The sequence below is a fragment of the Spodoptera frugiperda genome, chromosome 16 (assembly GCF_023101765.2).
Source record: "Spodoptera frugiperda isolate SF20-4 chromosome 16, AGI-APGP_CSIRO_Sfru_2.0, whole genome shotgun sequence".
In the NCBI taxonomy this organism is placed as follows: Eukaryota; Metazoa; Arthropoda; class Insecta; order Lepidoptera; family Noctuidae; genus Spodoptera; species Spodoptera frugiperda.
In genome coordinates this window covers 7,307,103-7,322,573 of record NC_064227.1, presented here as the reverse complement: position 1 = coordinate 7,322,573, position 15,471 = coordinate 7,307,103, and the positions used below count along the sequence as shown (strand labels likewise).

The window sequence follows — 15,471 nt, the reverse complement described above, 5'->3', positions numbered from 1 at the left end:
TATCGAAGTCGAACCGTTAGTCTTCACGTGATGCCTGAACATACAATACAGACAGACAGACAGGTAATATTTGCAATGTACAGAATTGACCCTTCTACAGATTTATTATATATATTGATTTAGTATGTGTCACGATAGTTATATAGTCCAATATGGTCGCTATTAATATGGAAGTTTCTTCTAATTTAATTTATCAGTGAAAGTAAATTAGTCTTAAACTAATTTCTAGAAGCCACAAAGAGTGCTGAGCTTACCAGGGTTATCCTTCCAGTCAGTAGGTCTCCAGTCCTCGAACTCAGAGCCCTCGGGGTCGAAGTTCTGGTTGACAAACTCCTGGATGTCGGCTTTGGTCGGATGTGAACCTGTCCTGAAGGAATATTGCGATTATACTCTATGCACGAAAGTTTATTTATAAAAACCTTGAATTTTTAACTTATAGATCTTGAAAATTTATAGGGACTTTAGATGTATATGTACAGTGACCTTAGTATACGCACGAAACATTGTTTATAGAAACCTTAAATTTTTAACTAATAGATCTTGAAACCTTGTTACCTAAATCTTGTTACATTGTTCCTACATATATATACAATAGGTAAATGATCAAATAATGTATCAGAGATATTGTAAAAAACATTTTTTGAAAAGAGTAACGATGGAGTTTCTTGCTCGTTCTTCTCCATTCGAAGCAACACTTTGGAACGAGCGCCTAGCTTCACTGACAGACAGACTGACGGACAATTTAATTTGACGTTTCAAAAGTGCCTAATTTAGGATTAATTGAAATAAATGCTTTGACTTTGACTTTGAAAATTGATAGGGATTTCACATGTATATGTACAGTGACCATAGTATGAGTTTACTGCTTAGCTTTGCGTGTTTAAAGTAATCGAAACCAGTCATAATGCCGAACGCGCTCCCGTTTCGGTTACCTTAAACGTAAAACAAACTCATACTAAGGGTACAAAATGAGATGTTTCTATATTATGATTACTAAATAGGTAGGACATCACATCGTCTACAGTTATATTAACTTTAATCTAGATTATTTCAAATCTTTGATGAACTCTCCGATCAATTCTGCACCTTATAATATATTTATATTAATTTTTAATTTATATGCACAAAGGTCAAAGTGCTATAATTTAGCATTTAAGCCCTTATGTTAAGTTCCTGTATCCTTAGTACGAGTTTGCTTTACGTTGAAATTAATCGAAACAAGAACACGTTCGACACTATGATTGGCCGGCTCCCATATACCAACCAATCGGAGACCCGAACGCGCTCTCTAAGGATACTAAGGACACAGCTATCAACTAAACTGTTATAAGTGTTAGCAAGTGTATACCTGGCCATCATTTGGTGGAAGTGGTCCATGGTGATGTTGGCGGAGAGCTTCAGCTTCATGTCGACGAAGGTCTTGGAGTCGTTGTACAGCCCCGCCATCTGCACCGTGTCCAGCAGGGGGCCGTGGCAGTAGATATTGCTGGGAGCATGGAGATGAGGGGTTACCATAGATACATACATGATAAATGATATTTATTTTGCAAATAGGTTGGAAAATAACACTTTTACACGTCAATCTCTTAAATAATACATACATAACCTTACGCCTGTCTCCCATGGGGGATAGAAAGAGACAATGGAATGCCAATTGCTACGATTCTTACACACTTCTTTCGCTTCATCAACAGTCATCAGTCTTTTTATGCATGCTCGTCGGTTAAAGGTCCTACTATTAATTTGGCCCTTCTTTAATATATCGCCAATCTGGTCGCTACACATGTCCAAACCGTCGTAATATTCCCTTTTAAATCCGGGTGAGGCGTTATTTAAATCATTTTTTTAAATCATCAATGAATGTTCTCAAGTATTATTAGATTAGAAATAAGGCTCTAAATGTTGGGGTATCTACTGTATGTCCAGTTTAGCTATTGGTAGTTAAAATTTTTACGTAGCTAGTTGCTAGAACAGAAAACATACGGTATCTTGGTGAATTATTGTTGCCACAAAACTAAATCATGGTAGGTATTTTGTAAACAATAAGACTCATAATTAGTTCCGCAGTCTGTATGCAATCATTATATTTCATTTCTTTCTTTTTAAAAAACGTTCGAAGTCAAAGTCAAAATCAAAATTTATGTCAATTTTGAACAAATATTATAACTAATATAAAAAAAAATAATGTGTATTTGTCGGTCAGTCCTTTAGTGAACCTATTTTTTGCCCCAGATTAGGATTTTCTCCTATGTCGCGGGTGCGTTTACAAACATACAACGAGGTTTTTTTTTATAATTAATACATAGTAAGTATTTAGTTGAGGTCAATGGCATTTGAATTTGTAACACTCCTTTACATACAACACGCGAGTAAAATAAATACACGATCATATTGTGAGGTCAATGTACTAAACTTTTTTACTATGGGACCACGACTACAAATGCGCAAAAAACAGTTTCTCATGCGCAATAGCTATATACATTTGGGATCTGTAAGCGTGAACTGTATTAAACAAATCTTTTTTGACGACCGATAATAGATATATTATAAAAAAGAAAATGGCTGAAAATGTCAATAACTAGATAGCATCTTGGTTATGAAGTATAGTTAACTTCTTCTTTAACTTTTAGCTATTTTATTTTAACCCTTCGTATCGAACGCATATCTACGCGAGACACAATGTGTTTTCTATTGTTGTCTTATATATCGGCATACGAGAGGTTAAACATTGCATTAGAATTTTCTCCTGGGTGCGTTTACAATCATACAAGTTCACATACACAATGACACCCAGACCCGAAACAACAACTTGAGGATCACACAAAGAGTTGTTCCATGCGGGAATCGAAACCCGCTTCACGTTTCCCGAGAGCCGGTTACCCAGCCAAGCAATAGTTTCTCAAAGAACTACAAGACGTGTCATGCAAAAATACACCTTAAAACCTAAACAATAACGCTTAGCAACACTATATCGTCAGTCCACGTGTTTATAGGGCATCTATCATGTAACCACTTGATACTAGAGCGTGTCGTTTTACAATAAACGGATTGACAATCAGCTGACACTGTGTCAGTTTGTTCTATTCTTAGAACGGCTTGGAGAAGGAAGACTGACGTCAAATATGAAGCTTACTGATGTTGTTATTGAATATAATAATACTATTAATTAATTTTTTTGGTCACTACATCACAGGTTATAACTATTATATCCGACTGTGATAGTCAAAGGGTGACAGATCAGAAGGGCGCTTTTACACCAGAGATGTGCTATGCCACGTTGCTGTGGATGCGTTTGACTTTTACCAATCATATTCTTTGGTACACATAGCTTAGCATTGGTGGAAAGGGATTTAACTAAGCTATGTTTTATATGGAAAGATACGTGCGATGGTAGTCATTGATGGCTTCCCTACTATCGATACATCGCATATTTGAGCTGCGCATCTTCCTCGCACAGCTACTTTACGGCGGCGCGTCTTAAATCATCGTAATTAGAGTAAACAGACTGTCTGTATGGAGTTTTTTGCCCGTTCTTCTTCATTCGAAGCTTTGGAATGAGCACCTAGCTGCACAGACAGCCAGACTGACGGGCAATTGAATTTGACGTTTCAAAAGTGCCTAATTTAGGATTAGTTAATTGAAATAAATGCTTTGACTTTTTCTAAATTGGTGTATTTTAATCATTGTGTATGTAGATAAATTCGGACAGAATGTCGAGTTCACTATCGTTTGTTTACGTTCAAATAGCTACAATGATTTGCATTTAATATGAGAAGTCGACGATGTGTAAACAAACAAGCACGCAACTGGTTGAACGAGGTACAAGTACATACATACATAGTTACGACTATTTACAACTATCTAGTTGAGAAAACACATAATGATAATAATGCATGTATAATCTGCAGTGGGACGATCATGGCTGAAATCTAAATCTAAATCTAATGTATAATCTGAATAACAATGACGTCATGGGCTAAACAAAAACAACAACAAAAGAACTTGATTTGCATAATTATGTTCTAAGTAGAGTCGCAAGTGTAACCCGCTAGGTAAAGAGTTCAGCCGACCCGGACTGCGGGAAAAGCAGGATTAGGATCGGGGTGGATTTAGTCAGTAACAATCTGATGCGAGAGGGATCTCACCTCACCCTAGACAGGAGAAGTCATGAGATGATTTTCCTCCTTTAAAAAAACCTATACTAAGTATTTAATTTTCGGAGCGTTTGTAGTAACTAAGACTTTTCCTTAAAGTGGAAAAAGGTTAAGATAACGAAGTAGGTACGGTGTGTGTCTAATAATGACAAATATGTGGCACGGTCGAAAACTGGAAAAATCATTATTACACAGGTAATAAGGTACCTACTTTTACCAGAGGTTTAATTCAAGGATCACATGGCGTTGGTACATACTATGTAGGTCTACATTAAAATGATTTGTCTGGTAGACTAGATCATATCGCATTGGCCATAGATCAAGGAAACGCGTGCGGGATGCTTGTCGGAACTAAGTAGGAATAGCCTTGTCGTGACTGTGAATCTTATACCTCGCTGTTTTTATTCAATAAATAGAAGATGATTAGTCGTAGCTCTGCTAGTATGGGAAATGGATAATACGTAGCATATACCACTACCATTTTCCAGCCTCTTAAATATCGCAATAGACCAAAACCACGAAATCACTGGCAACGTGAAAAAAGGCAAAATAAATAATTATTTTCGCCTTTGTAACTTTAGGTAGGTAAGAAGCTAATATTAAACGAAACACCCAATGTTCACCAGTTATTTAAAAAATTATAGTAAGTAGGTCATAGATAAAACAAAAATCTGAAAATTCCTTTAAACCAATCTAGAAAACGAAACGACAGGAGAAATTTATCTTCTGCCGCCTAGGGTGAGGCGAGATGCTGTCCCAGGCTCTTACTGACTAAAAACTACCCCGTTCCTACCCTTGCTTTTCGAGTCGGAACTCTGGTAACACACTAAGTAGTCTGCAGCTCCGGATTCCGGAACTTAGTACAGGCTCAGTGTTCCTAAATGATAAATGATAAATGATAAATGATAAATGATATTTATTTCTGTAAATAGATTATAAAATAACACTTTTACACGTCAATATTTCAAATAGCTAGATGAGGCCGGCATTTCCTATCTGACTACTCTGAGAAGAAATGCCGAAACAAACTCAGAGGTCATAGTCTCTTTTAAAGTCCAGACAAAATCAATTAGAGATGTCGGAGAACCGTGCAAGTTTATTCTGTAGTGGTCTTTTGAGGAAAGAACCACAGCAGTTTGAGCGGACCTGTTCAGATGGCAGCACGCATGTGTCAGTTTACAATTAGCTCAGCTGACGGCTGTTGCTGAATGATCCGACGAACAATACTAACCAAAAGAACATTTGGGTAGGCCACACAAATGCTCACACTGTCAGAATATAATTAACTAAAAGTGAAATGACTAGGCAAACTCTCGCACGGTCCTCAAACTAACAATTTTAAAAACAATATGTAAAAAAAAAAAAAATATCGAATGATATTAATGTATATCATGTCAAATTGTATAAAAATGTAACTTGTGTTACAAACATGTCAACATGACCTGTGTGGACATTATAGCGGCTCACTCCCAAGCCTGACTATCATCTAAGTAGTCTTTAATTTTATAAAAAGCTTTACTATACAGTTTTTCTTTAATAACATTTTTAAATTTATTCAGGCTCAAACTTTGAATATCGCTGGGAATTTTATTGTAAAAGCGTATGCATTGACATCTGAACGAACCACTTATTTTCTTAAGTCTAGTAGTGGGAACAATATATTTGTTTTTACTTCTAGTGTTTATATTATGTATATCACAATACTTTTTGAATAAATTAATGTTTTTGTGAGCATACACTACATTTTCATAAATGTATTGAGAAGCAACAGTCAATATATTAATTTCTTTAAATAGTTCCCTAAGAGAGTGCCTCGGACTAAGATTATAAATTGATCGAATGGCTCTTTTCTGCAGCACAAAGACAGACTGAATGTCAGCAGCATTTCCCCACAGGAGGATACCATATGACATGATACTATGAAAATAACTAAAGTATACTAATCGCGCTGTATTTACATCGGTTAAATTTCTAATTTTTTTAACGGCATATGCTGCAGAGCTGAGCCTTTTCGACAACTTATCTACGTGTGGAGCCCACTGTAGCTTAGCGTCCAGAGTTATACCTAAAAAGACAGTTGAATCTACAGGGTCCAACTCCTCGCCCTTGATTAGCACGCTGGTTTTCACATGTCTAACATTTGGTGTTGTGAATTTAATGCATTTAGTTTTTGATTCATTAAGTAATAAATTATTGGCACTAAACCAGCGTACTATTTTTGAGAGAGCACCATTTACATGATCACTGACTAATTGTCCACGTTTGAGTTTAAACAATAAAGATGTATCATCAGCAAACAGTACTATCCCATGGTTATCCTTCACAAGGTAAGGTAAATCATTAATATAAATAAGAAAAAGAAACGGGCCGAGAATTGACCCCTGCGGAACACCCATCCTAACAATAGACCCGGAGGAAACTTTTCCGTTAATGTCGACTCTCTGAATCCTATCACTCAAGTATGAAATAAGAAGATCCAGAGAGCTGCCCCGTATTCCATAATGGGATAGCTTCCTGATCAGTGTTTCATGAGAGACACAATCGAACGCCTTGGATAAGTCACAAAAATACCCAATGCGTCGGCCGAGTCCTCCCAAGCATCATAAATGTTATTAAGAAGTTCAACACCGGCATCAGTTGTTGAACGACCCCTTGTGAAACCAAACTGGTTTCCATGTAATAATTTATTTCTATTAAAGAATCTTTGCAACTGATGTAGAATAATTTTTTCAAAAATTTTACTGAATGTAGGTAGTACTGAAATAGGTCTAAAGTTAGTGGGGTCAGAAGTACTACCCGATTTAAATAACGGAGTTATTTTACTATTCTTCATGAGATCAGGAAACACACCACGATCGACACAGTTATTAAAGATTAGAGCTAATACGGGTGCTACAATATCTATTACAGAGCCGGTAATGTACACAGAATTACCCCACAGATCTGCAGTCTTTTTCTTGTTCAAGGTATGGAACGTTTTGACAATATCTGTATAATCTATGTGTTCGAAAGAGAAGCCTAAATTGCAAGCTGCAACATTTTCTTTTAGTAAAGATTCTGCAACTGTGGGAGATGAGTTCAAAGACTTAGTAGTGGACACAGGAACGTCCGAAAAGAAGTTTTCAAATGCAGCTGCGACTTCTGCATCCGATTTAATTACATTATTATCAATTATAAGACTAAATTCACTACTCTTCTCTTTAGACCTCCCTGTTTCACTGTTAATAATACTCCAGGTCGCTTTAATTACATTGTCACTGTTTTTTATTTTAGAGCTCAAGTATAACGATTTTGCAATTGAGCAAACTTTTTTAAATAATTTAGAATATTTCTTTACATATTCACTAAATTCAGTTGTATTAATATATGTCCTCTCGTTATAAAGTTCATATAAGCGTTTCCTACTCTTATAGATGCCAGTAGTTGCCCATTGATTGAAAGACGCATTGCCATGAGCTGGTATGGTTTTAGGTGTGAAGGTGGACTTAAACTCGGTATGGTAAATGTTAAAAAATTCATCACACAAGTTAATAGAATTTTTATTCCTTAATAATAAAGGTATTTTATCAGTGAGTTTAGATTTGAAAGTTTCAATGCGTCTTTCAGTCTTTGGGTTAACAATAATATGTGGTTTCGACACTTTATTTACTTTATTTGTTATTGAAATTAATTGTCCACAATGATCTGAATCAAGCAATGATATTATTTGTTTATTAGTTGGTACAATGTCAGTATAAATATTATCTAGGCAAGTGGCACTAGTAGGAGTTATCCTAGTGGGCTCCAGAAACAGGTTTGTGAGGTTAAATGAGGCAAATAAACTTACAATTTTTGTACTTAAACTAGAATTTTCTAACAAATTTACATTAAAATCGCCACAAGTAATGATTAATTTATTTGAACTACTGAGTTTATTTAGTACTTCATCTAATACTGTTTCAAAACAGTCATACAAACCAGTAGGTGGTCTATACACACTTAAAACAATAAACCGCTCTAATTCCACACAGGCTATCCTAATAAGTATAATAAAATATTTCTGCTCTGTTCACTATACAGTAGACTATTAACGTTCTTCCGGTAACGTGTCTAACCCTGATCTACTTGATATGCGTCCAAGATAATTCAGACGTTGATACCTAAGTATACTAGACACTGTCGCTATCTCTTCAATCAAGTTCAACTATTATAGACATTGTAATATAGGATCTATTGTTGTCGAAATAAGGACTACGTTCAGCAGTGGGCGGAATCTGACAGACGATCTGACAGAAGACCTCTAATTTCATGCCACTTATAACATAATTCGCGCCCTATTACATGGGGCTTTTAACACAAATGGTGAAAAGTGGGTGTACATTGTACAGAAAAAAAATCTCAATTTAGCACGGGGTCTGGAAATGTACCCGGTATATGGCAATAGGCTCACCACCAATCACATAGGACTTATAACATATGTACATTATAACATGGCATTACGTGCCATAATGTGTCTACGCCTTCGGGGATAAAAGGCGTGAAGATAAAAAAAAGATGAATATAAAGAAGTAAATGCTTACCTAGAGCAGGTTGGCGGTAAATGGCTCCTGTCCATCCCCGCAGCCACCCCCAGTATCGCAACAAAAACACACCACATATTCTTATACATCTTCACTTATCGATAAATAAACTATCGACAATGGCACAACACTACACTATTAAAACTAATATCACTCGGTAAATAAAATAACAGGAACAAAATTGCACTACTTAAAAATTAAATAAATTGTTTTTTTTTTTTAAAGTCTGTGGTCCTTTTAATGTGGTCCTTTTTTACGTGTTAAGGTACGTGCTTAGAATTTTATATGACTTCCTCCTAAATGGTTGGATGATCATCTTGCTCGGTATGCTGATGATGGAACTTCAACACTTGGAAGTCGACATTGCAAACCTGAAACAAAAATAAAAAGAACATTAGATCACGTTGAAATTGTCGAATGTAGAGAAAAAGGTTTTCGGGTATCATTTTATTCAATTGCATAAATCATTATTGATGGTGTTAAAAACCAAATTAATGTTTTACAACAATGATGTTAAAAACATGCAACGTCGATCACGCCTCTTATCCCCGAAGGGGTAGGCAAAGGTGAAAATTACGACACGTTATGCCGCTATACAGTGTACACCAACTTATCACCATTTGTATTATAAGTCCCATGTAATAGGGGTGAGCCTATGGCCATATACTGAGCACAATAAAAAATAAAACAATCAAATATATAATCTGCCAAAACATACCCTAACAAAAACCGTTCATCTTCCAAAAACGGACAATTAATTAAAAAACAACCAAAATAAATAAACAACAGAGTCTAAACTTAAAAATCAACGATCAACAGGACCGCTCCGACCGGCGGATGCCGATTGTCTGACACAATTGTGCTTTGTATTCCACTGTCATTGCGACAGTGTGACGTAGACAAGCGTCAGCGGTGGCCTGAAGGACCAAACACGTGAGTGATGTTAGGACCACGATTGGAACCTGAATACTATTTGTATGGACACGTGTGGTGCAGAGCAAAACACACGAGGTTTGCCATGTGCATCCGTGAAAAAAATACGATATGGAAGTAACTAGCTTCTGAAAGAGAGTTTGGCTTACATTATCCGGATAATAATCGGCTTATGTGTTACTCCAGACTATAATATATGTCTATGTTAAGTTTAATCTAAATTCGTTTAAGTAGATTTTGAGTGCAAGAGTGGCATACATACATACATACATACATACGTTCAAATATTTTGATGTCCACACAAACCTGGTAGACTCCTATCCTTGTTCTATGTATAACGGACCAAACTATGAGGTTTGGTAGAAACTTTTAATAAGGATAAACAGTGTTAAATTAGCAAATCATATATGTAAATAATACAAAATGAGTATAATTAATGAAACAAAAATAAACGGTAGGTGCTCTAAATTGTGTAGTACCTATACCTACCTAATATATTTACAGTTAATACAATTAGCATATCGAATAAAATTAATACGAACGGTCGTTGACTTTGTATTTGCAATTTGCACTGTATTACGTCAATGGACTGAAACCTATAACACAAAATTGAAGGAAATTAAAAGAATAGAGATATAGCATTAATTTGTTAGAATCCTTAGAATGTTTATGAATATAAGCATATGAAAATATGCTTAATCTACACTTCAGTTTAAAGATTGAAAACTTCGATGGAATATGAGCTCACGAATAAAGCTGATTTAAGATAGAAAAAAGAGAAGAACCAATTTTTTTCATATTCAACATCATCATACCAGCGACAAGATGTTCAGTGGTAAACAAAGGCTCCCACCAAGAACTTCCAGATCGGCCAATATTAAAAACTATATCATCTCTTGAATCATAGTTAATTCAAAATAATTTTAAACAGAAGGGTAAACCAACAACAAAACAAAACCAGGTTGTTAATCCAGGTATTTATTGCTAAACAACAAAACACATTTAAATGAAAGCAACATACATATAAACACACCTAGTTTCAAAAGGAATAGTATTTCTGTCGTCATTGTGTGGATAGAACACGCTGTATCAGCGTTATATAATAACCTTTGATCAGCCTCGTGGTCAAATCGTTATTTTAGCATCAAGTGCAAACAGTGTGCCCTCGACAATAGGCTACATTTGCAAAACAATGGCTACGACTAGTGCAGCTACTGTGCCATGTTTAACACTGTCGGTCTATAAATACATAGTGCTGAGCTTTTCATCAGTTATGACATCAGTGTCTATTCGATTAACGTCATGTTTAATCGGATTACAACATGTTTAGGTAAATTTCGTAAGTCAATAATCTCTGGTTTTGGTTTTGTAATTTTGTTTTTTGGGACTAGTTTACCGAATGGTCTATCAATACGATTGGAACTCCTATCAGTCATACAGATAGCATCGTACTATCAACTCAATGGTCTTAAGACATTAAACAATTTGCTACAGATCCCACTTCCAAATTAATCACTCTGGTTAGTTTATTTCTGAGTAAGATGGATTCTGATATGAAAAAAACGGAGAAGTGCAGTCTGGATTTGATGCTAAAAAAAAATCAAATGCTATACCATATAATCGTGAAAATTAATATAAAAAAATCTGCAAAATGAGAATAAAACAAAAACTTGAAGCATTATCCCAAAAACGATTGAACATAAAATCCATTAGAAGACCTTAACACAGTAACAGAGGTCAAATGTTTCAAACACCTATCAAGGTCACCATCTGACCCCAAGAAGGGTCCTATAATTCCACTACACTCTTCAACAATTGTCCAATAAAATAAATTACTGCTCACGGCATGGGATGCAGGAGAAAAGGTAGGATGCAAATAACATCCTGCAAATATGTATGATACGCAATTTGATTCGCTAGATTGATGAGGTCTCGCTCGAGTCCCGTGGGACCGATTTGGATAGAAGTAGAAGCTAGAAGTAATGCGAATTGTGTTTTTATTGATGGTGGGAAGTGTTCCGAAAATGGTTACTAAATATAGCGAGATAGAGGTCTTATTGAGTTCAATGTTCATCTATTTTTTTGACCTATCCAAATCAGAGCTGCCTTCTTTAGACTTTTTTATGGAAAAGCCGTTAAACGAGCAGACGGATCACCTGATGGCAAGCAATCGTCGCTGCCCATGTGCCCTTGAAACACCAGAGGCATTATAAGTACGTTACCGGCCTTTTGGGGGATAGGAATTTAAGGGTTGTAGTGGAATCGGGGATTGAGAAGATTGGGAAAGGGCATCCGGTAACCTTACTCACACAACGAAATACAACGCAAACGTTCTGCCGTTTTATTCTACGGCCGTGGTATCCCATATTTAAGACTCTCTGTTCTGTGAGACTACAATTCCAATAATTTATACAGATACTCTCTTTTCTTCTAAGTATTAGAATATTGTCTGCAACTAACAAATTAGTACATGGGGTAGGTTTACACTAGTTTATAATGTTGTCATAACAACGCGAATAGCAAGTTAGAACTGACGGCTTACATAATTTCTTTACATTGTATTCTATTGTAAGTCAGGGCTGCAGTGACCACAAACAGGTCGCGTTTCAATAAATCGTTCTATATTGTATATCTATTTATTTACACTTCCTGGTGCGCGCATTAGTTTTATTGTTCTTAGATTTTTCTGTTATAATATTGCCCTTATTTTTTGAAGAGAAAAATTCATCCAATGACTTCTCTTGTCTTGGACGAGGCGAGAATGAGTGAGTGTGTCAGACTCTTACTGACTAAAACCTATCTGTTCCTACTCCTGCTCTTCAAGCTGGAGCCCTGCCGCTAGGCAGTCAATATTGCCCTAATATTTTAATTGAGAAAGTACTGGCATGATCTTATGTAAGTTTAATTAGAAAATATACAAGTATTTATGTGAAATTTCCACCTGGCGTAGTTAATGAGTTTTATCGATAAAATTTAATCAATTGTATGGTTTATTTGTAACACCTGTTCATTAATTTTTTACGGATTCTTGTACATAATTATAATTTTTCTTATCAAATCATAAGTCTGGGGTCTGCAAACTTTATTATCAGGTATTATAAATATACAGAAATATTATAATTATAACTTGTATTTTCCAATTGGCTAAATACATAATTCAAAGAATTTGATTTTCCTTCCCGTTTTAAATTTGCAGTTCATTGTCAAAGTATAAATAAATATAAAGTCACCATACAAAGAAGAAATGAATAATGAATACAAATCTCTCTTCAATAATAATACATTCTTCACCATCGTTATTATCCCCTGTGGTGTCCTATTAGACCTGACTAAAAAACTACACAATTGACAGAAAAATTGCAGCAGCTCTCACCACTGATAAACCTGAACTTTATGAACTACCATCTCCAGGTCTGTCTACCAAATGAGGAGATTATGGCAAATGCTCATTTGTAGAGGATAACCATTTTTTCATATTTGTGGGTCGACGTTTGGCCGCTATTACGCCTGATGGTAAGTTATGATGCGGCCTACTATAGAACACATCTGCCCATGAGCAACCTATAACCATAGTCCAAAAATAGTCTGTGACGCGGAATGACGATGCTACTGATATTGTGGTGCTTAGTAAATACAAAAATCTTCCAATGTATACGGAACAGAAGAAAGGAAACCGCCATACGTTTATGACCAAATTACGTCTTGTCATAGCAATTGGAAAATTGGCCATCCTGGTCAAATGGACAACATGGAACATTCTCGACCCTTTGGTAGGTGGACACAATTTTTGGAGGAAAAATTAGCTCAAGTAGGTAATAACAAGAAATAGAATCATCAGTTCCAACGCGTTTTCTAGGAAACGCCTTTTTTAGTAAGACTTTGAAGGGGGTTAAATCGCTGGCAGTTTAGAATAACTACATCTGGTCCATCAAGGGCAGTTAACTACTGCTGCTGTTGCTGCTACTGGTGAACTATGCGTCTTCTCCACATGGGTTTGCCACAAACTTCGCGTTTGACTCTTTGGAACTTGGACACCTCGGCCTCGTTTTAAATAGTTGAGGATATCAGAGAACGCAGCGATCTGTTCTCATCGATAGACATAAGTGTATTTTGTGATTGCTTCTTGAAGAAAAACAATTGTATTTATTATTATAAATGGTACTTCATCATTCAAATGCTTCCTAGGCTCACTTGGTCAAGAGGTTCAATAGAGTTTAAATATAAAATTGATCCTCTTGAACTGTACAATCATTATTCATCATTACACAGTCGTCACGCATTGATATCACTTGACGATATATATTGTAGAAATGGCAATCAATAGAAAAATGATTTTTCATTGGACGATGATTAAGATTGACAAGATCAATCTAGAAAGATTTTGCGTTGTTCAAATGGTAGCAAGAGTCATTGCCGAGCGCAATTCTTCTGGTCCACATGTCTGTATGAGTATTTTTGGCCTTGGAATTTACGCCAGAAATCATATCTGAAATTACCATACTTCACTACATAGTATAAAACATAATATTATCTTTCCATCGTCTAGGTATCTGTATTGTATCTTTAAAATTACACAACAGATTTTAATAGATATTTTAAAAAATATCTATCTAGAGGAGAAAATTATCCAATGACTTCTCCTGCCTTAGGCGAGGTAAGAGGGATTGTCAGACTCTTACTGACTAAAAACCACCTTGTTCTTACTCCTGCTTTTCGAGCCGGAGCCCTGGTAACCAGCTAGGCAGTCCGCAGCTCCAGGATTTTTAATACATAGAGCATAGAGGAAAGTATATTCGTATAATAACTCCAAATTTAACGCATGCCAAGCCACAAGCTAGTAAACTATACATTAAAACATATCACCTATCCGCAACAATTACAGCTGACAGACCAAGCTTGTTTACAAGTATCATTTACTACCTCACCCATAATTATTCAGGTACAATTGCACTTCATTGACGTATAATTGTTTCACGTGACGACCCCACCCACACGGGGCAGCATCAGGCCATTTAGCTGGCCATACTCCAAGAGATCACACGGTCACACCCCCAAGGAATGACGTCAAGGTTATTTTTAAACTGTTGATTGATAATTGGAGGACGGACTCTGATGATGGACAGGTTAATTCATTGTTGGAATAGTTTAGTACTGCACTTCAAGTACGCTACATTCTTGGCAAACGTGGTGAAGTATATCCCAAGAGAGTGAGGTGGGGAAATTAAAGTATAATAAATAAATTAAGGCTATAACAAATTGCGCGGACTGAAGGACCAACTAGAAGAATGGAAATGAAAAAGTTAAAGGTGGCTGTAATGTGAGGGGTAAAAATCATTAAATTACTTCTCCCGCCTTGGGTGAGCCGAGGGGGAGTGCCAGACTTTTACTGATTAAACACCATCCCGTTTCTGCTACAGCTCTTCGAGCCTGAATCGCGACAATCCGTCAAATCTTCTGCGTCTCCGATAGTCACAAGAACAAGATATTTTTAAGAATGAATTCCTTAAAAATATTTGCAGGAATTTTAAAATAAGTACCTATGTGCTCGCCTACTTTCTGTGGCTAAATGTTTATCTTTGATATTACGATATGAGTACTTAAATACAACTACTCTATTACTTTCCAATAAAGTATTTATTAATTACAGATAAAACAATAACCGCTTCACTCTTATCAGTCAAGTTGTCTCTTACCTTCTTAGTACATTACGTACTTTATATTGGATTGTCTACTAATTGTGACATAACGTACGGAATGTGGGAGTCCCCGGTATCATTTCATGTAGATAGTGGTAACACCACTGCAATTAATAGAAATTAAATTTT

The 15,471-nt window shown here is 36.0% G+C and overlaps 1 protein-coding gene across 9 annotated transcripts in view; it reads right to left on the bottom strand.

Moving 5' to 3' along the window:
* The window catches only part of LOC118280632 (trehalase), a 73,358-nt gene that overhangs the window by 24,573 nt on the left and 33,314 nt on the right, over nt 1–15,471 (bottom strand). For 7 of the 9 annotated variants that reach the window (XM_050699443.1, XM_035600866.2, XM_035600868.2 and 4 more), the window contains exons 2-4: nt 8,714–9,084; nt 1,349–1,486; nt 255–367 (exon numbers count right to left, since the gene is read on the bottom strand). In XM_050699443.1, coding sequence (XP_050555400.1) covers nt 255–367; nt 1,349–1,486; nt 8,714–8,802 — 340 coding nt within the window. In that variant the 5' untranslated portion in view covers nt 8,803–9,084. Of the gene's footprint in view, nt 1–254; nt 368–1,348; nt 1,487–8,713; nt 9,085–9,431; nt 9,562–15,471 lie in introns of those variants that run through there. The other 2 variants (XM_050699445.1, XM_050699444.1) reach the window with 2 other exon arrangements.